General features: G+C 41.2%; 2 protein-coding genes across 4 annotated transcripts in view; both read left to right on the top strand.

The window, feature by feature from the left end:
- The first annotated feature begins 10623 nt into the window (after positions 1–10623).
- Positions 10624–18470, top strand: LOC121859917 (isatin hydrolase-like). The gene is made up of 6 exons (XM_042356877.1): positions 10624–10686; positions 13353–13574; positions 14593–14717; positions 15235–15441; positions 16957–17144; positions 18057–18470. Exons 2-6 carry the CDS (start codon positions 13360–13362, stop codon positions 18264–18266), a joined length of 945 nt encoding a protein of 314 aa, XP_042212811.1. The 5' UTR covers positions 10624–10686; positions 13353–13359; the 3' UTR covers positions 18267–18470.
- A 50-nt stretch (positions 18471–18520) lies between these two features.
- The window catches only part of LOC121859916 (cyclin-dependent kinase-like 2), a 124552-nt gene continuing 116338 nt past the window's right edge, over positions 18521–26734 (top strand). For all 3 annotated transcript variants that reach the window (XM_042356875.1, XM_042356872.1, XM_042356876.1), the window contains exons 1-2: positions 18521–20054; positions 20381–21016. The gene's annotated coding sequence lies outside the window, so the exon portion shown is untranslated. The remainder of the gene's footprint in view (positions 20055–20380; positions 21017–26734) is intronic.

Consider the following 26734-nt stretch of genomic DNA (forward strand, 5'->3'; position numbering starts at 1 on the left):
ACAAGTGCACAACATTTATAAACATACATTAATATCCCAAATAAAAAAAGGCATTCACACTTAACTTGCTGAGGACAATAACTACTCCTGTGCATAGTTCAGAATAAACAAAAGCAAAAAGCAGCCAGGCGAGGATACAGGGAGAGGATGTTTGCGAAGAGTTCAAGTGGTGTAAAAGAAAATTTAAGGAAGGGGACTTACTTATAGTCGGGTGTATCTACAGATCCCCAAACTGTGACCCACTAAATCAAAGGAACTTAAGAACCTCAATAAACAACGCGGCGATGCTCAACCCTAGCCACCTCCTTATCATGGGGGACTTTAACTATGGCGACATCGACTGGAGAAACGAGTCCACCCCAAATGACTTGAATAACCCTGCTACTCTTTTTGTAGAAACTCTGAGAGATAATTTTCTATTCCTACATGTTAGAGACCCGACACATTACAGAGGGGAGCAAACACCCAAGCCACTTGACCTCATCATAACGAGCGAGGAGGGTATGGTGGCCAAACTGGAACACCTTGCCCCAGTTGGCACCAGTCACCATATAGTGTTGTCATTCAGATTTAACTGTTACCTAGTTCAGGATAAGGCCAGGCCAAGGTGCAAATATTACAAGGGAAATTACAATGGGATGAGTGAAGAGATGAGTGGTATCAATTGGCCTGACTCATTAAGGTACAAGAACGCAGACACTACGCTGAATATCGTACTAGTAAAGTGATCCATTTGATCGATAAATATATACCCAAGACCAAACCCAGTGCTTCTAGGAATACGAGGGGATCCCTATACATGAACCATGCGGCGGTCGACAAAATTAAGAAGAAAACCCAGAAATTCAAGACGTGGGTTGGGTCAACCGATGAGCAAGACAGGAGGATGTATGCAAGAGCCAGAAACTAAGCAAAGATAGAGTGTAGAAGGGCTGAAAAGGAGTTCCAGAGGCTGGTTGCAAGCGAGGTCAATTCAAACCCAAAGGCGTTTTACCGCTATGCAAAGTCGAAATTGAAAACGCGAGTAGGAGTATCAGACCTGAGGCTTGTGGATGGTAGTTACGCAGATTCTGAACAGGATAAAGCTGAGGCATTGACCAGATTCTTCTCCTCGGTGTTCACAAGAGAGGATACAATTAAACTTCCTGCGTTTGAGGAGAGACGATTCGACACAGCACTGACCCACATTGTGTTCACAGAAGAGGGTATTAGAAATAAACTGTCCAGGCTAAAGGTCCATAAGAGTCCCGGCCCTGACATGGTGCATCCTAGAGCGCTAAGAGAGTTGTGCAACGAGCTTGCAGAGCCCCTGAAGATCCTGTTTTGTAAATGCCTGGATGAACAAATGGTTCCAGTGAATGGAAAGTGGCTTATGTGAGTCCTATCTTCAAGAAGGGCGATCGGCACTCCACGAACAACTATACAGTAGACTGGTGAGCCTGACCAGCATAATATGTAAAGTACTTGAGAGAATTATCAGAGATGCCGCAATGAAACATCTAATACGAAACAATCTTGTAAAGGATTACCAACACGGTTTCATGCCGGGACGCTCCTGCTTAAAACAATTGCTCAAGGTATTGGATATTTAGACCCATATTCTGGAACGGGGAGGTAATATCGACAATATTTACCTAGATTTTGCCAAGGCTTTCGACAGTGTACCCCATGAAAGGCTGAAAATCAAACTGGAAGGGTACGGAATTCGGGGAAATGTCCTAGCATGGATAGAAGACTTTCTACACGACCGCAAGCAGCGTGTGGTGATTAATGGCACGAAAACGTCATCCGTACCTGTCACAAGCTGGATACCACAGGGCAGTGTATTGAGCCCGCTGTTGTTTGTTTGTTTCATAAATGACATGCCTGACGTTTTACACTCCACCAAACAAATGTTTGCCGATGACGCTAAGTTATTTCGGGAAATTAAGAACCAAGCGGACTGTGAAGAGCTGCAGAAGGACCTCTGTGGGCTCCAGGAATGGTCGAAGAAATGGCTGCTGAGATTCAATGTCACGATGTGTAAGAGGATGCACCTGGGGCGTACCAACGGTAAGGAGGAGTATCATATGTCCCAACGGGATGAAGAAACTGCACTAGTTCAGATATCTGGACGGTCCGTCCCTCATAACGATCTTCAAGAGTGAAGTGCTTCCCCATCTGGAGTACTGTGACCCCGTCTGGTCCCCGAGATATGCTAGGGACTGTCAGTTGGTTGAAAATGTTCAAAGGAGGGCCACCAGACTGGTGCCTGCACTTCGGCACCTCAGCTACCCTGAGAGATTGGAGCGCCTGAACTTGCCTAGCTTATATTATAGACAGGCAAGGGGTGACCTAGTTGAGGTGTATAAGCATCTCAGGGGGCACTACTCAGTCGAGTGTCCTTACTTGGAGCTGGCGGACGCTCGCCCCACAAGGGGTCACAGCTCAAGTTTGAAGAAGCCGCAAGTCCAGAAAACTGTGAGGGCAAACTTTTTCGGAGTGAGGGTTGTAAACTCTTGGAACAATCTACCAGAGAGTGTTGTGACGGCACCGAGTGAGAGCTCTTTCAAGAGAAGACTTGACCAACACTGGAGCAGGTTCAGGTACATTCAGGAGCCGGTGCATGCCCGGTATTTGCCAACAGTGCGTGACAGAGACGTGACCGATCACCCGGGCGGCTAACGAGCCGATCTTTTGGTGAAGAAGATAAATGAAAAGGAAAAGTAATCAGAGACGTGACTGATCGCCCAAGCGGCTAACGAGCCGATCAGTGGCGAAGAGGATAAAAGTAAAAAGCAAAACAAAATTGCTCAGTATTGTTGGATGTCCAAATCATAAATTTCTACACTATATGCTGAAACATTTATCATTACCTGGTGCTGATTTCTCACTGGTGGACATATGGAGTGGTTGGTATGTGTACTGCAGTAAAACTAAAATATTTAGCATTATCTATATGAAGGTATTCACCTGTAACACGTATTTGTTAATTTATTGCTAAATTATTGGGTTAATTCATGTTCATAATTTTGAAAGCTGAACTATGCTGGGAATAAATCTATTAAAGATGACTATTTTTACTGGTAGTTTTAAGCCCATTATTGTACATTCTTATACCTGTATAAGAAAATAGTCAAGCACACTTCCCTTTAAATTAATCCAACAAATAACCTGCTTAATGTATCAACAAAAAAGTGAGTAAATTACATTTACCATTAGCAGCGTATTCATCACCACCATCAACACTTCCCATAGGATTTAAACCATCTGATGGACCATCTGTTTAACATTGGTTAAAGATTGCTCATCATTGTTCAGCTTCTGTACTGCTTCTGTAAAGGAACACTGTTACCTGAGCAGTAATTGCCCACTATGTACTTACAAGATTAAACTGTGTTTGGGTCCCATACTTATACCCAGAGGTAAAAGTCTCGTCAAACAAAGAGAACGTATGGAAATATTACAACAACCATTTCCCATGATGAAGAAAACGATATAAAATAAATAATGTATAGCAATAAAGTTAAGAGAAAGATAACATATCAACTAACCTGTTATTGGAAGTACAGTAGTTGAAGTGGTTGCTACAAACCAAAGACTATAATAAGAAAGACAGGAAAACGTTTACCTTTATCGATTAAAAAAACGTGAGCCACTGAACGCCGATTAACGCCATCTGTTGGTAACGCGGCTAACTAAAAGCCCGGGGCGCGTGAGGGTAGCGTGTCCATGGTAACCAGCGGATTGGGCTGAATTTATTTATTACCTTGAACGTCTTTACCTTGACGTTCTTAATGCTTGTACATGCACAAACATACACACTGACACTGACTGCAGATACAGAGATGTTCAATGCATAGACCTCTTGGAGAAGGGTAATAAAGTTGTGGTATGACAAATTGTTTGTACTGTTATTTAAGAAAATTGTTAACTACATTATACTGCAGTACATAATGTAAATATAAGAAAACAGTCGAAAATTCCCATACAACAATCCTTCATGCAATGCAAACACGAAAACCAAAAGCAATAAAATGTAAAAGTCTTGCTGCATTCTAATGCTATACTGCACACATAATCAACTTATAACACGCAAAAACACATATCTGTGTACAAATCACACATCCTTACTAACCTTGTACAGTAAATGTATAAGGACAATGTACAGACACACAAAAACAACAGGGATTAGACCATCCGGGCACAGGTCACTGACCCACTTCGGGGCCTGGGGGCGAAAATGTATTAATTACTCATACCAAATAAAAGGTATACTAAAAAGTAAAATTAAATAATAATGATAACAATAATAATAATAACACTGTAATAATAATAATAATATTAATAATAATAATAATATTAATAATAATAATAATAATAATAATAATAATAATAATAATAATAATAATAATAATAATAATAATAATAATAATAATAATAATAAAAACTGTAATAAAAAAAAAAAATCAATAGTGAGAAACGATATACTGTATGTATGTTGTGTTGTCAATGGAAACAATTGAGGCCTGCAATTGCGTGTAAATGAAGCAGAAAGACAGATTAGCAGCTGGGACTTGGTCTCAATTTTGTTGTTACCAGCAGAAATACAGGACTTGTGGCCATATACAATGTTGATATACACAGACATACCTTATTTTTAGGTTAAAATAAATTACTGCTCAAGTATCATCGTGTGTATTTACTTGCTGGCTGCCACAATGATGCAAAAGACCGATAACCCCAACATGGAAGTTTTCATCACTGTTCTCTATTTCATGTCTGGAAAATGTAAGTTTTCGTCACTGATGTCTATATTTAATGTTGTGGAAGGACTAGGGACGACCATGGCCAGGGGATGATCAGATGACAGATGTAATTTAACGTGCTTCATAGCTGGTTGGCGGAGTCCTTGATAATACTCTATAATCATAACATCTACTTTTGGTAAATTTCTTTCATCTGCCTTGATGAACCCTGGAAGTAGTTGTTCAACCTTCTCGGCTGATCGGCTCTGTAAATAAATATTATTAGATAGTCAATTGTGCTTTACTGTGCAACACAGTAATGCTATATTGAATATATAAATATTACTAACCATATTAACTAATTCAATGGATATCAGCTGCCCATACTACAAATTTCATAGTATAAACATTCTAAACAATATTGGTATTATTTTGGTTTTGGTCATCTTGGGTAACCTTAATATTTTAACTGTGGGATTAAGTACTTTAAACAATAAGGCACATTATCTCTACGGGATTTCTATCACAAAACATTTTTCGATCGCTTAAGAAAATACAGGTCATTTGTTAGGTTAGGTTAGGTTATGATGAGTTATAAGGCTAGCTTAACATACATAGGTAAGGGGGGGGGTAGTAACTTAAAACTAGTGATTTCCGATAGAAATGAAGGTCCAAATCCTTCATAACATATCGCAAACCACCAGAAAAACATAGTCTGCATGTATAAGTACAGGGATGACCAAAATTTTTATGTACCCAATATAGGGGGGGGGGGATACTCCAGCATCTTGTCGTATGGCTGTAGATGGCTGGAACGTTTTTCATATCAGGACTACAATGTCATTGACTTTTTCTTGAGAGACCTCGACAGGTTTTGTATACTTTGGTGGTAAATCAATGGAGCAGAGGTCAAACAATCGGGGTCATAATGCTGGCCCCTCCCCTTGTGTAAGTTCACCTGTATGCTGTTACTGTACCGCTTTGTATACCTGCGGGCCTGTTGCTTCACACTCAAATCCTTAGTCATCCCTCTTTATCTTGTTTACCTTGAAGGGACAAGTCTTACGACATAGATTAATGTGTGTGTGTAATACTGGCCCATGCTGAATAAAATATTCCTGGCTAAATAACTATGAAAGGGAGACGAAAAAGAGGAATAACAAGTTAGATAACGGATAACAGCTGTTTAAAATTACCCGTGACCTCAACCGTGATAAAAACTGAAGTGATATATCTAACACTATCGAAACTACCAATACTCGGACTTTTGTAATTTTTTATCTACTGATAAATAGAGAGACAGACGGAGGGATGGGTATAGCACTTTCAAAGGCTCGTTCAGCCACAGAACTCTGAGAATACGCCTTACAGTGTACCCCTTGCCCGCCAACTACAGCATCGGCTACTGTCAGTGAGGCTGGAGGTGGTCTGAGCACCAGATAAGGAAAATATATATAAAAAAACAACTATTATTGTCCATTATTTATCATGTAAGAGCCCCACTAGCGTTTCAATTTATGACGTGAATGCTCAGACCAGTAACAGCACTAACACTAGGTTATACATTTACTACACAGTACATAATTCCTTAATTCACGGTGAGGTGACAAAAAACCCCGACAACCTTGGACCTTTGAGAATCTCTAATATGACCACCACCAACACATAGTAGCAGAGCTCTTTGTGTCGTAAGACTAGGGACAGATTCTTAATGATTCACACGTTAGATTTTTCTTTCACACGATGAGAATCGTAAAAAAAAAAAAAAAAAAAACACCTGGCTACGTCGAAATTTGAAGTTGCAAAATTTCGACGATATTCTTAATTGCGACGATTTCTTTTCCTTTTGTAATTGTTGTTGTTGAAGGAGGAGGAGGAGGAGGAGGACAATCTTCGTGGTGTTGCGCACGTGATATACAGTAGCTTTAGTTGAGTGCTGACCGCCGGACCAGACGCTGTACTCACCTGTGGTCGGTAGGAACTCTCGCCCGCCTACAGTACACAGGTAAGGGGAGAAGTGTTGTGTATGTAATAGATTGATGGTTTTGTTTGTGGATGTATAAAATTTTTACTTGAGTGTATGTAGAGTGGGTGTATCAGGGTGGGAGTGGTGGGTGTATCGTGGTGGAAGTTGGGTGTTTGTGAGTGCATCATGGTCGGAGTGGTGGGTGTTCACATGTCAATAACGAATTTATAAGAGAACAATGAACATAAGATCGGCAGGGTAGCAACACAATAAAGGTTGTTTTTTGCCGGACAAAGGGCTCGGGCCATCTTTTGTTTACTCCGCAATTATTCATCGTCAGGGAACCGGAGAGAATTGTTGAGAGGGGGAGAGATGTGGTAATATCAAATTCTTTGTGTCCTTAATAAATAAATAAATAAATAAATAAGAATTTTGTTTATTAATTTATATTTTTTTTATTTACCCTTATCGTCCCTGATAAGGTCTTCCTTCCTTATTCATATTGGCCCAATTTTAGAGACCGTTCAATAATCTGAAGGGCGGTGAAGTTGGGAACCAAGTTGTTGACACTGATTCCAATGGTGGGGTCGTCGATATATTTCCAGCAAGCAGAGGTTTCTCTTAGGGCATCATTGATGAGCATAAGGAAGCAGAGTGGTTTCATCTTGGTGCCTTGGGGGACGCCACAGGTGAGTGACTGAAAAGTGGATACAGCCCCTCTGAAGCGTACTGCTTGGCGTCGGTCACTAAGGAAGTCTGTAAGCCATGGTATATATAAGACTTCTCCGAAACCCGAGGTCGATAGCTTTATTGATGATTAAATTGTGGTCAACTAGGTCAAATGCTTTGGTGAAGTCAATGAAGGCGACAGCCACAGACGTCTTTCGTTTCTCCAGATGGCGGTATATGTAGTCGAGAAAGCTGACAAGACAGTGAGTGGTGGAGGAAGTTTTCATATTTCCAATTTGCTGAGGATCTACGGCGCCTGCAATATCAGCATAAGCTCAGTCAAAAACGAAACTTTCGCAGATTAAGCTGGGTTTCGGGGTGATGGCAATGGGTCGTAGCTCATTTAAGGATTGTGGGCTGGTTGACTTGGGCACTGGTGACACAAATGTGGTCATCCAGTCAGCTGGGCATCTTGCTTGGCTGAGGGAAGCATTGATGATGGAGCAAAGGGGTTTAGCTAGTTCCGGAAAGAACTCCTTGTAGAGTTTCATTGGTAAGTCAATCAATGGGGGCGGTGGAGCTCTTTAACTTAAGTTTGTCCAGACGTTTTCCTACTTCAAATTCTTCCACTAAGTCAGTGGGAAAGGGTCTGGTAGGTAAGCAGGGAGACTTCAGTGTAATGGTACGGTCTGTCAGGAGTAGGTTTCCCTGGTTTTCTAGTGGAGGTGATGGTCCTAATGGGCCTTTGTTTATGACGTCCTTGTCTACGGCTGCGAGCATGGAATATGCTCAGTGATTTTTAGTATCATAAATAACACTGCCATCAGAATATCTGTTCCCTCGCTTTAAACTGTACAGGGTGCGCCTGGAGTACGTCACTGGTGGATATCTCTTGATAACTGTTGTTGTGGACAGACGGGAGTGTTTGTCCGTAGTGGCCATAAGCTAAATGGTGGCACTTTGAGGGCCACTGACACTGGTAGACATCTGTTAATATTTGTCTAGTCATAAACACTGCGAGTCCTTGTCTGTAGCACTTTAAGGGTCGCCGACACAGTACCACGGTATATGTAAACACCGTGGTGGTCCTTGTCACTGTAATAATAATAATAATAATAATAATAATAATAATAATAATAATAATAATAATAATAATTAACGGTTTATTGAAAAAATTCTGCAGCCCGAAGGCTGAAAATATACATTGGACATAAATGACTTATTACATACATTGGTGGTTTAACAAAAGCCTTCATTAGAGAAAGGTAAAGGAACATACAGTGAACATACAGATTAATGTAGGTGTTGAACAGCAAACTCGTAGTGTAGTAACTCCCTCCCAGATGGTGTTAGGAGGAACTCACGTGGTGTAGTAGTTCCCTCAGATGGTGTTATGAGGGACCTGGCGTGGTGTAGTAATTCCCTCGCAGATGGTGTTATGAGGGGCCTCACGTGGTGTAGTAATTCCCTCACAGATGGTGTTATGAGGGACCTCACGTGGTGTAGTAATTACCTCACAGATGGTGTTATGAGGGCCTCACGTGGTGTAGTAATTCCCTCACAGATGGTGTTATGAGGGGCCTCACGTGGTGTAGTAATTCCCTCACAGATGGTGTTATGAGGGGCCTCACGTGGTGTAGTAATTCCCTCACAGATGGTGTGATGAGGGACTTGACGTGGTGTAGTAATTCCCTCACATATGGTGTTATGAGGGACATGTGGTGTAGTAATTCCCTCACAGATGGTGTTATATGAGTGAGGTTTGGTCCCAGGCCTTCCTATCGTAGACGGATTAACACATCGGTGGTTGTTGATGGATCTCGCGGGCCGTTATCACTGGGTACCTGGGACCTCACTGTGTGAAGGTTAACTTGGGTACGACTGTTGCTGTTGAGTTGTTCTCACTGACTTAAGCACTGTTCACCACTGTTCACCTCTGTTTAACACTGGTTCCATTCCTTTCCTAAATGAAATTGTAACTTCTGGCGAGAACTTGTTGATATTCCGGTGGAGAGGAGGGTTCAGGGGAGGGAGTTGGTATGGGCCAACTTAACAGTTGACCTGGCTGCTCCGAGAGGAGCGCCAGGTACGTCTTGACCCTTCTGTGGTCAAGGATGTGTGTGTGTGTGTGTGAAGTGAATATAATCAGAGCTGTGGATGTATGTCTGAAGACGAACGTAGCTTCTAGTGATAAACACATTCTTTTAATATTGGTCCGGAAAGTTAAATTGTATCACACATGCATGACAAACGGTGTCAAACAGTAATAAACTAAAGACTGAGGTTTCTTTTTTCCTAGTCTAACCTTTGTACAAGTGTGTATGGAGGAAATATATAAAGGAGATAGATAGATAGATAAATAAATTCAAACAAACTTCCCAAATTAAATTTTAGGTATGCAAACGCCTTAGTTCAGGACGTTCAGGTGACGGGCAAGTCGAAGGGGATGATTGAAACCCGTCTTTTGACGCATTCAATATTTATTGATGTGGTCAAAACCTGCAGAGAACAAGGCGTTTATTAGTATTACATGGTGATCTATCTGATACATAATTAGTTAGTCTCAGACAATTTCATCTTAATTACAATTGATTATTTAGCATAGTGACATGATACAAAGTTCATAACTCTATTAATCTTAGTTACGCTTCATTCTGCATTGTCTTATTTCTCCAGATAAGGCAGAAACGAGTAGGCATAATTAGTCCACAATATTTCAGTACTGAGGGGTATGTCATCACTTTGACTGTACTTACAAGTGCGGGTCAATGAGAACCAGTATGGTGTTCCAAGGGACAATAGTACTGTGTAAATTGTTCCAGCACAAAACTCGGCCAGGATTGGGAGTCAGTGTTTACCACAGAGGGCTGATGGCTGGTCCTTACAGCATCACTTGAGAAGGCGATCTGCATCATGGAGGCCAGGCGGCCACGCCACCCTTTAAAGGAAGTTTAAACCATACACTCAGCAGAATCAGGGCATCTTGTTTGTGCAGGTTGCGGGGGGGGGGGGCGCACGTGGTCGCAGGCTGAGAGATTGAATGTTTGTTCGCTTAAGGCAACGCCAGCACTGTACTGTAGTTGAAGCAGCGGCGATAACAAGTATTTTTCATTAAGTAAAAACAAATGTTGAGGCAGGGGAGGCGTGTGGAAATATAACAACACACTTTAAAAAAATATATATTTATTCTGGAGAGACAAGAGATCCTGCATAAGACGAAACATTTTGTATGACCACACACACACACACACCATCCTCGCCACAGTCACCTACACTCACCAGAGAGCGGAACGTTGTAAACTCTTCACACCCCTCGGAATATTTGTAAGTAAACTGAAGAAAATAGACAACATCATTTTAGTATCATAAGTGGTAGGATTTTTGTGAACCATATAATAAAAACCATAAGTGACAATTATTGCAGGTAAAATTATGGCTTTTCTGGGGGGGAGGTGGTTAGGTACTGGTCAATATGTTCATGGTGTGATTGAAAAGTTGTGTCTGTGAGGCAGGGTTAGCTCGGTGGGTGTGCTCAGGAAAAAAAATTCATTTGATAAGTTTAAGAAAATTATGTAAATCAGACAACAACTTTGATACTCATTAAATCGTAGAGTAAAATGATACGAGAAAAGGTGATTAGTTATGATGGAATCGCTGTCCAAATTTGATGCCTTGATACCCGCTCTCCTACCCCGCACTACTACCCCCATTATTACTACTACCCGCACTACTACTACCCTACTACCCGCAGTACTACTACACGTCTTACTACCCGCATATAACCGCCTTACTACCCGCCCTACTGCCCGCCCTACTACCTGCCCTCCTACCCGCACCACTACCCGTCCTTCTATCCGCCCTACTACTCGGCCTGCTACCCGCAGTACAACCCGCCATCGTTTTGTCGTAGTTTAATAGTATCAGATAATGAACAAATTTTACATGCAAACGTTTGAGAATCGGTTTTCGGTATTTGTCAACACTGAAAACTTTTCTCCGTGTAATTTTACTCCTTTTACTTTTTTTTACTTTTATCCTCTTCGCCACTGATCGGCTCGTTAGCCGCTTGGGCGATCGGTCACGTCTCTGATTACTTTTCCTTTTCATTTATTCTCTTCACCAAAAGATCGGCTCGCTAGCCGCCCGGGCGCTCGGTCACGTCTCTGTCACGCACTGTTGGCAAATACTGGGCATGCACCGGCTCCTGAATGTACCTGAACCTGCTCCAGTGTTGGTCAAGTCTTCTCTTGAAAGAGCTCACACTCAGTGCCGTCACAACACTCTCTGGTAGATTGTTCCAAGAGTTTACAACCCTCATTCCGAAAAAGTTTGCCTTCACAGTTTTCTGGACTTGCGGCTTCTTCAATCTCGAGCTGTGACCCCTTGTGGGGCGAGCGTCTGCCAGTTCCAAGTAAGGACACTCGACTGAGTAGTGCCCCCTGAGATGCTTATACACCTCAACTAGGTCACCCCTTGCCCGTCTGTAGTATAAGCTAGGCAAGTTCAGGTGCTCCAATCTCTCAGGGTAGCTGAGGTGCCGAAGTGCAGGCACCAGTCTGGTGGCTCTCCTTTGAACATTTTCAACCAAGTGACAGTCCCTAGCATATCTCGGGGACCAGACTGGGTCACAGTACTCCAGATGGGGAAGCACTTCACTCTTGAAGATCGTTACGAGGGACAGACCGTCTAGATATCTGAACGATCTTCTTATAAGACCCAATAATTTATTTGCCTGGTTTACCTTCTTCTCGCAATGGCCCGAGAACTTCAGCTCATTGTCAACATACACACCTAGGTCCTTCTCGCATTCAGTCTCAACTAGTGCAGTTTCTTCATCCCGTTGGGACATATGATACTCCTCCTTACCGTTGGTACGCCCCAGGTGCATCCTCTTACACTTCGTGACATTGAATCTCAGCACCCATTTCTTCGACCATTCCTGGAGCCCACAGAGGTCCTTCTGCAGCTCTTCACAGTCCGCTTGGTTCTTGATTTCCCGAAATAACTTGGCGTCATCGGCAAACATTTGTATGGAGGAGTGTACAACGTCAAGCATGTCATTTATGAAACAAACAAACAACAAAGGGCCCAATACACTGCCCTGTGGTACCCCACCTGTGACAGGTATGGATGACGATTTCATGCCATTAGTCACCACACACTGCTTGCGGTCATGTAGAAAGTCTGAAGAAAGGGGGGAGGAGGACGTCTAATTATCTTCTCTTTATTTCGCACTTACACCTTTCACAACTTCGTAGGTGTGACTACTTTTAGGATATGTCTAATATCTTGTAGTAAGCTCAAGGCAATCGACGTTGATAAAGCTCGAAAATTTATCACTAAGGTGGTCAGATTTTTAAGTTTACCTGTCGAGTCACTGGGTAAGCATTGCCGTGTATCCACAGATAACCTTACATATTAACCTTGAAGACTGTGACGTTAGTTATGTGAGGTGTTGCTAGGCGTTCTTACATCTCTAGTAAGATAAAAATGATTTAGGAAGAAGCTATACCTTTTAATAAGAACTTTGATCCTTAGTGCACCTGTGTATGTGATCCGTCGCTGGGAAGTAAAGGGATACTGGATATAAATAATTACTTTATTCGTCTATGTAATAATAAAACTCATACTTAGATTTATATTGTACGCAGCTCTTGTAAGAACCAGAATATCCGCCACATTTCTATCTTATTTCTCTATTTATTCGAGTCCAAGAACGTTATTTACAAGGCCTTATAAGGATCCCTTCTTGTTCTGTTGTTTACAAAGTTTACTGTCGATCTTATTTACGTACAGTAATTCCGTTGACAAAAGACATAGCTTCATAATTATCACACCCCTAAACATGCAGAATTTTTATTATTAAGATAGATAGACAGATAGATAGATAGATAGATAGATAGATAGATAGATAGATAGATAGATAGATAGATAGATAGATAGATAGATAGATAGATAGATAGACTAACATTTTCACTCATTCCCAATAGAGACAACATGATGAGGCTCTACTACTCCCTCACGTCACCAAGAGTAGTCTCACTCATCATCACTACACTCACCTGCTTACTGTTAGTGATGTTGGCCCTCCCTGTCTCGACTGAGCTTCTTGAACTCAGCTACACCTACAACATCGACGCTCCGACCTCTCCTAAATTGAAGCCCTTCACTTCCACGATTCTCAATAAGAGTCTCAACGAGTTGGGTTTCTGGTAAGTGTATCTGTATTTATCATGGCAGGAAGTTTGTTAGTTGAGGTGTGCCGATGTTTTTCTTCCCAAGATGGCAGTAGTTCAAACTGACTCAACTGATTTGGATTTCCGAAAGAAAGGTTTCGCTAGAGAAGTCATTAGTGAAACTGGGTTCTATAAGCCCAGCTGGATCGACTAAGGGTACCGTCAGTGGCCGGCCGTGAGGAGGCAAGTGTTCTATCCACTCGGCCACCGCTCCTGTGTTTTATAAAAAGCTATCTGAAGAAGAAAAAAATGAACGAGTAGAGTATAGTTTCCGGCACAAAGTTCTGCTTAAATTTCCTGTTCTGGGTAATTCATCAGTGGTTCAGCTCTGCTAACAGAAATACTTGAAATACATGTAGCTGGAATTTTCATTTTTAACAGGAATTAATCATCTGCACAAGAGCGGCTCAGGAACCATGAATCTTTTAACATAGATTTCAGTTTGGTTGTCTTTTGCTCTTTCTGTGATGTAATGTCACTTGTAACTACTTTTATATACTTACAGTTTAGCTTTACCGAGTCTTCTGTTATTTTAGATTCCCTTGTTTAACTAAAAGACTTGTGTTGACTTACAGTTTTTTTATGGTATTTATTGCTGATAGAATTCCATTTTTATTAATAGACTTAGTTTTAATTACAGTTTTTTCACACTAATTACCTTTGTCAAGAGCCAAGTGTTTCGTTGATAGCTTATATTTCCTTACAGTTTTGTTTTAGCGATTGTCATACTTCATTGAGTCTTTTATTTTATTAATTGTCTTTTGTTTTACTGATAGTCTTTGGTTTTATTGATAGTCTTAAGTTTACTCTTAATGTCATTCTTGTCATAGCCCTTTATTTTACTGCACCGATTGTCATTTGTTTCACTTATACTTTTCTCTTTACTTATATTCTTTTGTTTTGCTAAGACTAATGAGTATAGTTTTACTTATGCCCCCTCCGCCCTCATTCAGTGCTCAATATAGACGTCCTCATCGGGTTTCTCTTCTCTTAGGGTGGAGCTGAATGAGTTTTGTACTTCTGAACACTCAGGAACCCACGTCGACGCCCCTGTCCACTTCTCCAAAGACAGTTGGACCTTAGACGCCATACCCTTGGACAGGCTGTGGAGGGTACCAGGTGTGTAGCGAGTGAATTTACAGACTGGTTACACGTTGAGATACCTGATGAGTCGATGGGTTCGTTTGGGAAAGAAAGAACCGGTGCTGAAAGGCCCTGGAAAGGATATGACAGAATTGTATGTGAGAGAACGGTGATCGGACGTCTCAGCAGGTCTTTGGTGAAGGAGAGGAGAAGTTTCACCCAACTCTTTCGTTTTAGTCACACAGTTTCCTCTAAGACTCACTGTTTTGGTCCTGTCAGAAGGGATCGGTTTCACTAGTTGGACGACAGGGACTAAAGGAGTGCTAAGCTCCGAGAGGCAGGCAAGAGTGGGAAGGCGCTCACTGTATGGGATTTAAAAAGAAAGATATATCTTTAATAGAAATAATGCGTAAAGAATTAAAACACACACACACACACACACACACACACACACACACACACACACACACACACACACACACACACACACACACACACACACACAAACTCTCATGAAAAACAAAATATATATATTCCCTAAAATTATCTGAAGGTGTGGTGATCGACGTCTCGGAGGCCATACGGGTGTCCGGGGAGAGGAACTATGGCATAAAAGCGAAGGACTTGGAGGCTTGGGAGGAAGACCATGGCACCATTCCTGACGGTGTGGTGGTACTCATCCGTACAGGCTGGGGCAAGAAGAGCCAGAATCTCGGGCAGTACTCAGGACTCGATCTGAAGAAGAGGAATAATTTCCCAGGTTAGAACGTGGGAGAGGAGAGAATATTGTTGCAGTTACTCCTGTAATGCGAGACGTTTTCTTTAGTGTGTTAGCCAGATAGTGTTCTACTTTATCCCTAAGTTTTCATATTTCTTTTGCATTTTTTTTTTGCCTTTCATATTCGAGTCTTTTGATTATCATAAGAGAGAGAGAGAGAGAGAGAGAGAGAGAGAGAGAGAGAGAGAGAGAGAGAGAGAGAGAGGCTATATGGAAGGTGATGGTCACTCGCATCAAGGTGTCTAAGTGAAACAGGGACCTTCATTCTGACAAATACCTGTATAGTTGGGACGCTGATCGTCGATACGCGTTTAGGTATTCAAGATATAAAAGTATACAGTACATTTAAAAGTACTTAATTGTAATCTCTAGACATATACAGTCAACAAAAACAGTCTATCTTCTTCACCTTTGGGTCCGATTAGTTTGGAAATGAATACCTGATTCCTGTTGCTTCGGTAGTGTTGGTATACATGATTGTGAGATGCATGTCTTGGTGATTATGATTTCTCTTCAGTATAGCGCTTCTTTTTTAATCAAACAAATAGATAGGATGAAAAACAAAGACAGTTAAATTTACTACGTTGTTTTACTCACATTTTATATCATTTCCACCTTCAGGGGATGAGTTGCCATTTAGGAATATAACGTATTATGAGAGGCTTGGTTGAGAATACAATGTTGTCATAAAAACAACTGAAGGTGGAGCCACACAAACATAACACTGTTGGTAACAAACATGTTGGATAAAAGATGTCAACAATGTTGGAAAGACAGGTGAAATATTATTTTCGTGTATTTTTCACAACATTATTGATAACACAATTGCCATCACATGTTACCAACATTGTTGTGTTGGTGTAGATCCACCCTAATTAAGAGGCCATTTCCTATGAATAATTACCCAACTAACCATGAAACACGTGAATCTCCAACTATGAGATTGGCTTCTTTGTGTTTACTTATTTACTTTGTATGAACCTAAGATAAACCTTAAATGCAAAGCTAAGATAGTCAGGAGAATCAGCACTAATGTCGCAGAGTACAAGGCGGACACGTCTGACCAGCGTTCAGGGAATAAATGTAGCAATTAACTTCACAACAAAGGAACATAATGAATCGGTTTAAAAAGGAAGTTTCAATCGTCATATGAAGAGACTTGGGGCGTTTAACAGAACTCTTGGTCCGGTGTAGGTAATTTTTGCTGACTATTTGACTATTTGCCTATATTCGTATACCTGTATTCTACCTGTGGTTGTCTATATACCTGTATTTCTGTATTTAGACCTGTACAATACATATGCCTATACCTATACCTGTATTTATAGTGATGCCTCCTAATTAATATAATGAAGTAACAACACCTGTACACTGTAAGTCCTCTTCCACGTCTTTGATCAGGAAACATTAGTCAGCTTATACCCTCACAAATACAGGTCCAGCTCCAGGTACCATACAAGTCCAATAATTAAAAGACGACCTGGCCTCTTCCTCCAGGTCTGAGTGAGGAGGCGGCGACTTGGCTTGCTACCCACGGATCAAGACACGGACACAGCAGGGGCGTGATGGGCGTGGGGGTGGATACTATCTCCGTGGACGTGGGCAATTCGACCCATTATCTCGCCCACAGAGCCATGTACTCACGAAACGTCTACGGGATGGAGAACTTGGCTAACTTGGACAAGGTGAATGTCGTGTGGGCTTTTGCCTCAGTTGTCTCTATGGACCAGTCCTAACTTCCTTACTGACTGGCTGACTGTTTACTAACTAATTGGCTGACTGTTTGCTAATTGACTGACTGACCTATTTATTAAATGACTATTTACTACCTAACTGACTGACTGCTTACTAACTGAATAACTTACTGACAATTTATTGACTTACTGACTGACTGACTGTTTACTAACTGACTGATTCACTAACTGACTGACTGACCGACCAACTGACTGACTGACTGTTTCACTAACTTACTGATTGACTGACTGCCATAGATAACCGTTCAAACTAGCGTGGACTGCCAACAGCCTATAAATAATGCTCGGTTACGCTCATTGCACCACAGAAGCAAAGCAACATCTAATGATTAGAGTTACTAAAGGGGACAGCAGTATTTACCTGTGATGTCCATAGTGTGTTGTAAAAGATAAATTAAATGGACAGGTAGACTGGAGATAGACAGACAGACAGACATACAGACAGATAGATAGATAGATAGATAGATAAATAGATAGATAGATATTTATTCAGTAAAATTTACATTGCATCAGTGTGTATATACAGTAGACAATGCAGGTATACAATGACCGTAGACAGTACAGTTATACAAACAATGATATATATTAAATTGCTTCGACCAAGGATAGACAAATAAAGCCACCAAGTGTTTATCTCCAGTAGGGTCATATTGTGTGTTTTGTAAATTTTTGGTAATTGTGTTATGAAAGGTTTACATAGTTGAGTGTTATATTTTTAGTATTAATTATCAACATTGTCATTATTATTATCATCATCACTTTCACTGTCAACCATTACCACTATCACCTTCACTATCTCCACCACCATGAACTTACTGGTCTCCCCTTGGTCGGTTCTCTCAGCTTCCTCCTTCCGGGTTCCTCCTCACCATCTTACCCATGAAGATCGGTGGAGGGAGCGGCGGCCCTGCTAGGATCATCGCCGAGGTACCTGTAGGAGTGCCCAGCTCCATTGTGGACACTGCTGGGTCCTCGTGTTTGTCTTCTTGTCTCTCCCTTCCCTTCGTTCTCCTTCTGGCTCGTATGATGATGTCGGGGCTTCAAAGGCTTTAAAAATATATTTGGAACCTCATTAGATATTGGAGGATGTATGCCTTTGACTTGTAAGATATATATTTTTTTTTAATCTAAAGCAAGCAAGTTCTGTGTACGCCGGTAGTGTGCTGACCACATATTAGAAGTGAGAAGTCCAACTGTGAAGACTACTGTGAACAGTCTTGTGAAGAATTACAGTTTATTAAAGAAGACTACAGTGCACAAGTGTGTTTCTGTGACCTGGTGTAAATCTACCTGCCTGTTGTTTGTCTGTACAGTCATACCGATCGTCGGGAAATTACCGGAGAATGGCATGACAGGCAGTGGTAGTTCGATGACACATGAGATATCTACTGCTTCTGATATATACGACCTGGCCGCTGGTAACCAGTAATGGAAGCTGGGTAAGCTGTGAAAGGAGGGTCGTAACAATACAAACTCACTGGATAAGAGGCATTTAATTATAGTAGAGTATGTATATTTTAAATGCTATTGCTTTTTATTGTTGTCTATCTGATAAAGGTTAATTGGCCTTTTTAATGTACGACACATATCGGTTTTATCACTTGCCTAGACAAATATTCTGGGAAACAAACGATATTTTTTGTTTAAGTTACTCCTTGATAAGTTTTACAGAAAATGAACTTGATTAGGGGGATAACTTAGCTGGATTCCTCTATTAACCTTACACGCGTCTCTTAGTCTTCCCTGTCATGTTAATCTTACTTCCTGAACTTACGCATCGCCTAGGGATAAAGCCAGCAATATCCCTTTTGTTAATTGCTAGAAGGGTAATGCTTTGCTTTGCTCATAGTTTAAACCAAGTGCGTGAATTAACTACCTACTGCACGACATTTCAACATAAAACATAATTGCTTTCTTACTTCACGAACAATACATTTTTCGCGATATTTATTTTATGTTATTGGTTTTTTCTCATGAGTACCATTTGCCGGGTGCTCATCCTCGACCTCTGACGCGGCCATTTCCTAGACCTCTCCACGTCCCTGAAGGATGGATGGTTCTTTCATATAATTTTTTCTCCAGATAATAATATAAATCTGATACTTTATATTAGATTAGTTTATGGTAAGTTTTGTATGTTTGGTTAGGTCTGGTTAGCTAGGTCGGTTTAATTAACATCAGATAAACTACATTGAGGCAGTAGTCTGCAACTCTGGGCTTTCTTGTGAGATGCGTCAACTGTGGTGACGAGAACAGTAAGGTACAGTCTCATTCACTAGTGCGTTTCCAGGGGCTTGTCGTACAAACATTACACAATTCATTAGTTTTAAGATATTTTTTTTAATAATGTTTCAGTTTGATTCCATCGTATGTTTACTATTACTAGTTTCCTTCTGTGAACACACTAGTGAAGAGGACTGTACAACAACCAAGTAGCACCAAGTTGCAGAAGCAGTACAGTACAGGTCTTTCGTACAAATATACGTCAGCTGAAACGACAAGTGCATGCAAGAACGACAATCGGTAGGGATGAAGTTGTATTAGACTCACGTTACGGTCGAATTCATAACTACAGCACTATTCCTAAAAAAATGTGACTTAACGAACTTAAAACAACTATCAGTGACGAAGAGGATTAAAGTTTAAAATCCCTAGACTGGGCCTTAACCCTAGATGAGCAGGAGGCCACGTGTGAGGAGATACTATCTTGTTTACATCGTGCGTGAGGTGGGGTCGGCCCGCCTCTCTTCAACAAAGCTCCGCCCACAGCACTGTGCGCGTGATTGTGGTCAGGTCTGGCAAGGAGGTTCAGTGTGTTTGCCTCTGAGAGCGGAGTAGGTAGTGAGTTTCGCGACAGGCATAGGGGGGGGGGGTGGTGGGGGGGGCACTAAGGAAGGTGTGTTTGGTGAGGGTGAGACTTATATGCTGTAAGACGTACCAACTGAAGACTAATTTTATGGAAACCTGCCCCTACCATTTGCCATTCCTTGCTAAAGTTAATAGTTTTTGTAAAGTAATAGAAAACAAATAAATATTTTTTTATGACAGATAATTACGATGATGTTTACTTCTCACGAAAACCCCCCCAGTCAATAGCCGAACTGACAACCGCCCTATTAAGCGTACCAGAATTCAGTGTTTTAATTTGTATCTTGTTTTTGTTTCAGGAATTAGAAAGAGTACTGTACAATATCAGAAAGAAACTAAAAGTCTTAATTCTAAAAATATAATCCAGAGATAAAACACCACTGAAAATTAATCACTAGCTGCTAGTTATCGGATAACTTTAGCGGATAACAAGGTCATTATTGGGTCATTGTTAACTTGGTGTTCGGACGGTCGGAGTTAGCCATCCTGGGTTGGCTGGGGGTGTCTTGCACGCGGAGGTTGTGGAGAGCACTGACCGCCTGGGCTCCTTCACAACACGTCAGCCTACACTCGTCCCTGCGTGCCCCGTGACTAATCTAAGTGAAATAATTTTACTCCATCGATCATATATCTGCTGGGTGACAAGTATAGTGACCACGTGATGCAGTATATTATTTTATTCTGTAAACAGTAAAAGGTGACAAGTGGAGTGAAGAAGTTTATGACTACGAATACCACCACTAAAACATTGGTGTCTTAAAGGCAACAGAGTGTAGATTTGTTAATGATCAGTGTTTAGTAGTAAGTGCTTTCACGAAAAAAAGTGTATAAGTAGTAGAAAACTGTTCCAAGTGACTGTCGTTTCCCGGATAACTGATGACCACTAACTGCTTAGTGACTGTTACTCGGTCACAATAACATGGAGTCGTTTCGAGGTAAGAGTCTCCTTGTTTATATCAGCTGTGTATAATAGAGTTTCAAGATTTATTTTCTCAACAGGTACTTATTTATAATCAGGTGTTTCTCAAGATTGGCTGGGGATTGGAGAAGGGGTGTTGGGGGCGGTACAGTACTCGGAATAAATAGCACTAAGAAAGAATGACAACTGTCAAACTAGGAGACAATTGCCCAAAAAATCGCCGGGTGAAGGCGAGGAGGTCAGGTTAGGTCAAAGCTTATATGTCTCATGTGACTAATGGACCATCAGATATCGATTAGATTTTTGGGGTTAGGTTAGGTTAGGTTGACCTGGCCCCCTCCCCTTAACCTAGTAACATTTTTGTGCCGTTTTACTCATAATTTGACATTCATTGTGGATACATAGTGAGATGTCGCATTTTATTAGGTAGCATTGTCAAGTTCAGGCTGGCAAAAATCTTGGATAACAGTTGATTGTAAAAACCCTGGTTTATGTCACTGATTTTATTACCATGAGCTATACGATTTTATACAAATGACATTTATGCTCAAATTTACCAACAATATTACACTTAGCAACGTGATAAACTGACAAAAATTCAATCGTTTCTTACTAAAAACGTATTTAGGAAAGTGTTACGTGTGCCGGAACCGATGATAGGCTTAAATCAAAGAGACCATAATACTTGTAAACAGTACAGTAAATACTTAAAGTTTTCTAAAAATATTGTCAAGTGTAGAATATAAGATAATAATTGGTGCTTCTAGACAACAACAGCTTTAAAATAAGAGTGTTGTAACAGCCTTCAGAAAAGTACCATTAGCCATTAGTGTTTTTGACAGATTAACACTCAAGAAAAATTTATCAAAACTATTTTACAAAATTAGCAAGCAAAATATGGCTAGGATGTTGGTCCATTATAATATTCGATATGAGGGAACATAAAAATTATTGATTTTAACTTTGGCAGCGTTTTTCCATAAAGTTATTGAATATAAGACGCATTCTATAAGGTGCCGATGACTTGGCTAGTTTTCCCGCCAGGCGAAAGTCCGACGCTGGTGGATATGAGTACGACCCCCACGACCCCCCACTCACCACTTTCTAGCACCTTCTACACTCACTCACCACCACCACTACTACTACTACTACTACTACTACTACTACTACTACTACTACTACTACTACTACTACTACTACTACTCACCACCACCACCTACACAATGTACTGTATACCCAAGCAATGTATTCACCCCCGGGCTGGGCAGTGCATATTAGGTGATGATAAATCCGCGCTTGACATATCCGTATAATATCATGCACCTTAAAGATTATTCGGATAATTAGTCGTAGGTTCGGACATGGTATAAATTGGGATGATAAAATACGTAATCCGAACAACGCATCAAGCTCCCGGCCAAACGGAAACACGACAATATGATTTATGTCCGAATAATACGACTTCTGCCGGACGAACAATGAACATGACGCAAAACAAAATTCAGTTTTCTTTGATAGTTAGTAGCCCAGGTGCCACTTTGTCTCGAGTGTGCCACAAGTATGGAGAAAGTTGGCATGAGGGTTGAAGTGAGAGAAAGGGTAGGAGTAGAGAAAGCACTCTTGTATATCGGTTACGCCAGATGGTGTTTGGTCACGAACTTAAAGATGAATAGGAAATAACTACGAGAGAGTTATTATTATATATATATGTCAAGCGACATGTTGTTTTCATACGTACATTAATAATATAGAATGCGAAATGAAAATAGAAAGTTACCAGGACTCTTATCTTCTACAGCTCCTGAGGTTTAAGTTTTCAGCTAAATAGAAAATAATATGAATCACGTTGAGATAAAATTAAATACGACTCAAAGTAATACGCTATATACCCGGCGCCTAACATACTGTTTATGAACCTTTGACATTAATCTGTGAGCTTTTTAACCTCTGACTAGATAAATGAGTTGTTTAAGGTGTCTGTAATTATCACAAAACCTCGCAATAAGCATGAAAATAATTACAGTGAAAACAGAAAACGTTGCAACTGTTTCAATACACACACAAAAAAAAAAGTTACCACCATCCCTGAAAAGACTTGCTGTAAACACAAAAATGAACAGTAAACATTCTTAGTCCCAATATGTACAGATCTCTCGTTAGTCTTTTAAAAACATTCCACTCAACCTTAAGTAAATAGAGATGCTGTCTAGAGCTCACATAACGTGGAGCATCAACATTACCATCTGCAGCACACACAACAGGCGGTCGTCCTGTTAAGCTGAGGCATTTCTAAACAAACTCTGACCTACCTTACGGGACTCACTCCATGTTGCTGGTTTTTGTACTGAAGGAGGAGAGATCGCTGAGTTTTGTTTACCTGTGTGTGTGTGTGTGAGTTTTTGGAGGCTGAGAGTGTATGTTGTTGGGAGATTGAGAGAGAGAGAGTGTGTATATATGTGCGTGTGTGTGTGTGTTGGGGCTAAGCGTGTGTGCTCGTTAACTGTTCATATACAAATATTCCCAATACAGTATTTTAATCGCCTCTGTCAGATTATCGTGAGGCCAAATTTGTCCTTCTGTTCACCCACATTTCCACCATCGGTCAGTTTTTTTTATCCTCGCTATTGTTTTTTATCACATTTTCTCTTCGTAAAGATAATCTCACCCATGGAAACATTTTAGAGCACAAATTGAAGTATATTTTTACACTATAATTATTACAACAGAAATTCTATAATCTTGTCTGATAAAAGTCACGTTGAGCACTGGTCGTGTATATCGTCTCGCAGAAGGTTCCTCAACATACGAATTGATGGAAAAGAAATCAAGCTGTGACATTAATCTGTGTTGCCAATGAGTTAAAAAAAAACCACCTAAGATTAACTCTCATAATATTCGCCTGCTTGTCTCTCTAACTGGTGTCTTCTCAATGCTTATCTTCAGCTATTTGCGGTTTGTTCACTGGTTTACGGCTCTCTCCAGTACCTATCTGACGAAGTAGCTCTCCTCCACGTCCATCTAGAGGCTGGGGAGATGAGAAAGTGCGTACGGTTGTTTTCTATGCGTTCTCTTATTCCTTTGCATAATTTGTTTTCCTAATTCTCCACTCCTTCATTTATTTGAGGTTATTTTCTTAATCCAGACGTGAAAGAGAGGAATTGAAGTTACGTTTATAGTCACGTTATATTGTGTCGTTAGGATAATATAAAAAGAATATTTAGTGCTATTTTTTTCGCATCAATGAGAAACCTTGTTGATTGTTTTTCATTTTGTTTATTAGTTTATAAGGTTGAACTATGGCAAACCCAAAAATATTAAGAGTTTGATTGTCTATATTTTTCGTATCTTATTCAGCGGTGAAGAAGTTAAACAAAATAAAGAATAAAGTATGTTTTGTTTTTTTCTCGCCAGAATTCTTTGTTGGTTTGGACTTTCAATCTGTTCTGTTATGTTATGAACTAAAGAAGAACAAACACAAGAACACTTACTGGAGTTTTTAAGACATTGTTTTGACATACTTCATAGCATAAATGACAAACTTCTTGAGACAAAAAAACAAAAACAATAATGTAAATATCTCAAGAATTTTTGTTGACACATTTACGGTGAATTAAGGTGTTAAAACGAATTTGAATAATAGATAACACGAAAAAATAAACATCATGCTAATAAAGAACCAACAGGTGAGAGGAGGAATGTACTAGGTGAGAAAGACGTACGAATGAAAGGTTAATTGGTTGGGCCAGCTGGAGACGGGAAGGCCTTAGGAGGAGCTGTCCAGGTCAAAGAGGAGGGAGGCGAGCCACACATAGATAAATAGTCAGGGGATGAGTTGCGGAGTTGCCGAGGTGTGTTGCACTATGTCGGGGGTGGGGGCTAGGGAAGGGTTGTAGAGTGTCAGGGAGGGTTGTGGAGTGTCAGGGAGGGTTGTAGAGTGTCAGGGAGGGCTGTAGATTGTCAGGGAGAGTTGTAGATTGTCAGGGAGGGTTGTAGAGTGTCACGGAGGGTTGTAGAGTGTCAGGGAGGGTTGTAGAGTGTCAGGGAGAGCTGTAGAGTGTCAGGGAGGGTTGTAGAGTGTCAGGGAGGGTTTGTAGAGGTGTCAGGGAGGGCTGTAGAGTGTCAGGGAGGGTTGTAGAGTGTCAGGGAGGGCTGTAGAGTGTCAGGAGGGTAGAGGTCAGAGTGTGTGTAGAGGTCAGGAGGTTGTAGAGTGTCAGGGAGGGTTGTAGAGTGTCAGGGAGTAGAGTGTCAGGAGAGCTGTAGAGTGTAGGGTAGAGTGTAGAGTGTCAGGGAGAGCTGTAGATACCTGGAGTTGTAGAGTAATAAAATTGTTGGTGTGGCTTAGTGGGAGTGTAGTGTTTCCAGTGGTTGTATTACCAATGATGAAGTTATAACAGTGTTCGGAGGGTTGTAGGGTACCGGTGGAAGGTTGTAGGAGTCTTGGACACGGGGTAAGAGTGAGGTAAAGTACGTGAGTGATCCCCTTCCTCACTCTCTCCCTCTGTATCTACGAGTGAGGTAAAGTAGGCAAGTAATCCCCTTCCTCACTCTCTCCCTCTGTATCTACGAGTGAGGTAAAGTAGGTGAGTGATCCCCTTCCTCACTCTCTCCCTCTGTATCTACGAGTGAGGTAAAGTAGGTGAGTGATCCCCTTCCTCACTCTCCCCTTCTGTATCTACGAGTGAGGTAAAGTAGGCGAGTGATCCCCTTCCTCACTCTCCCCATCTGTATCTACGAGTGAGGTAAAGTAGGTGAGTGATCCCCTTCCTCACTCTCTCCCTCTGTATCTACGAGTGAGGTAAAGTAGGTGAGTGATCTCCCTTCCTCACTCTCCCCTTCTGTATCTACGAGTGAGGTAAAGTAGGTGAGTGATCCCCTTCCTCACTCTCCCCATCTGTATCTACGAGTGAGGTAAAGTAGAGGATCCCCTTCCTCACTCTCCCTCTGTATCTACGAGTGAGGTAAAGTAGGTGAGTGACAAAGTAGGTGAGTTCCTCACTCTCTCCCTTCTGTATCTACGAGTGAGGTAAAGTAGGCGAGTGATCCCCTTCCTCACTCTCCCCATCTGTATCTACGAGTGAGGTAAAGTAGGCGAGTGATCCCCTTCCTCACTCTCCCCTTCTGTATCTACGAGTGAGGTAAAGTAGGCGAGTGATCCCCTTCCTCACTCTCCCCATCTGTATCTACGAGTGAGGTAAAGTAGGCGAGTGATCCCCTTCCTCACTCTCCCCATCTGTATCTACGAGTAAGGTAAAGTAGGCGAGTGATCCCCTTCCTCACTCTCCCCTTCTGTATCTACGAGTGAGGTAAAGTAGGTGAGTGATCCCCTTCCTCACTCTCCCCTTCTGTATCTACGTCTGTGTGTGGGGTCCTGGCCGGATATTGCTCCCGTTACAGGAAATTGTCATGCGCGATGCTGCTTTGTTTTCACTCATACCTTAATAGAACCGGTCTCCTCGTTCCGGATACTGCCTTATTTTCTTTTACTTATTATTACTACCGTGCACGCAACTGTTGGGTAGGATATAGTTCCGGGTAGTTGTCTGTTTGTCTATGTCTGTCTGTCTATCTGTCTGCTTTCCATATCCCTTGAGAACAGGTTTGAGAATTTGCACCAAACTTGATAGATCTGATCATAATATATTCGGTGCAGATTAAGAAAGTACTACCACGATAACGGTTCGCGCAAAATACTAATACTTAAAGTTTTTCTACTGTGTCTACATTAATTTAAAAT

The sequence above is a fragment of the Homarus americanus genome, unplaced genomic scaffold (genome assembly GCF_018991925.1).
Source record: "Homarus americanus isolate GMGI-L3 unplaced genomic scaffold, GMGI_Hamer_2.0 scaffold5198, whole genome shotgun sequence".
NCBI classification, from domain to species: Eukaryota; Metazoa; Arthropoda; class Malacostraca; order Decapoda; family Nephropidae; genus Homarus; species Homarus americanus.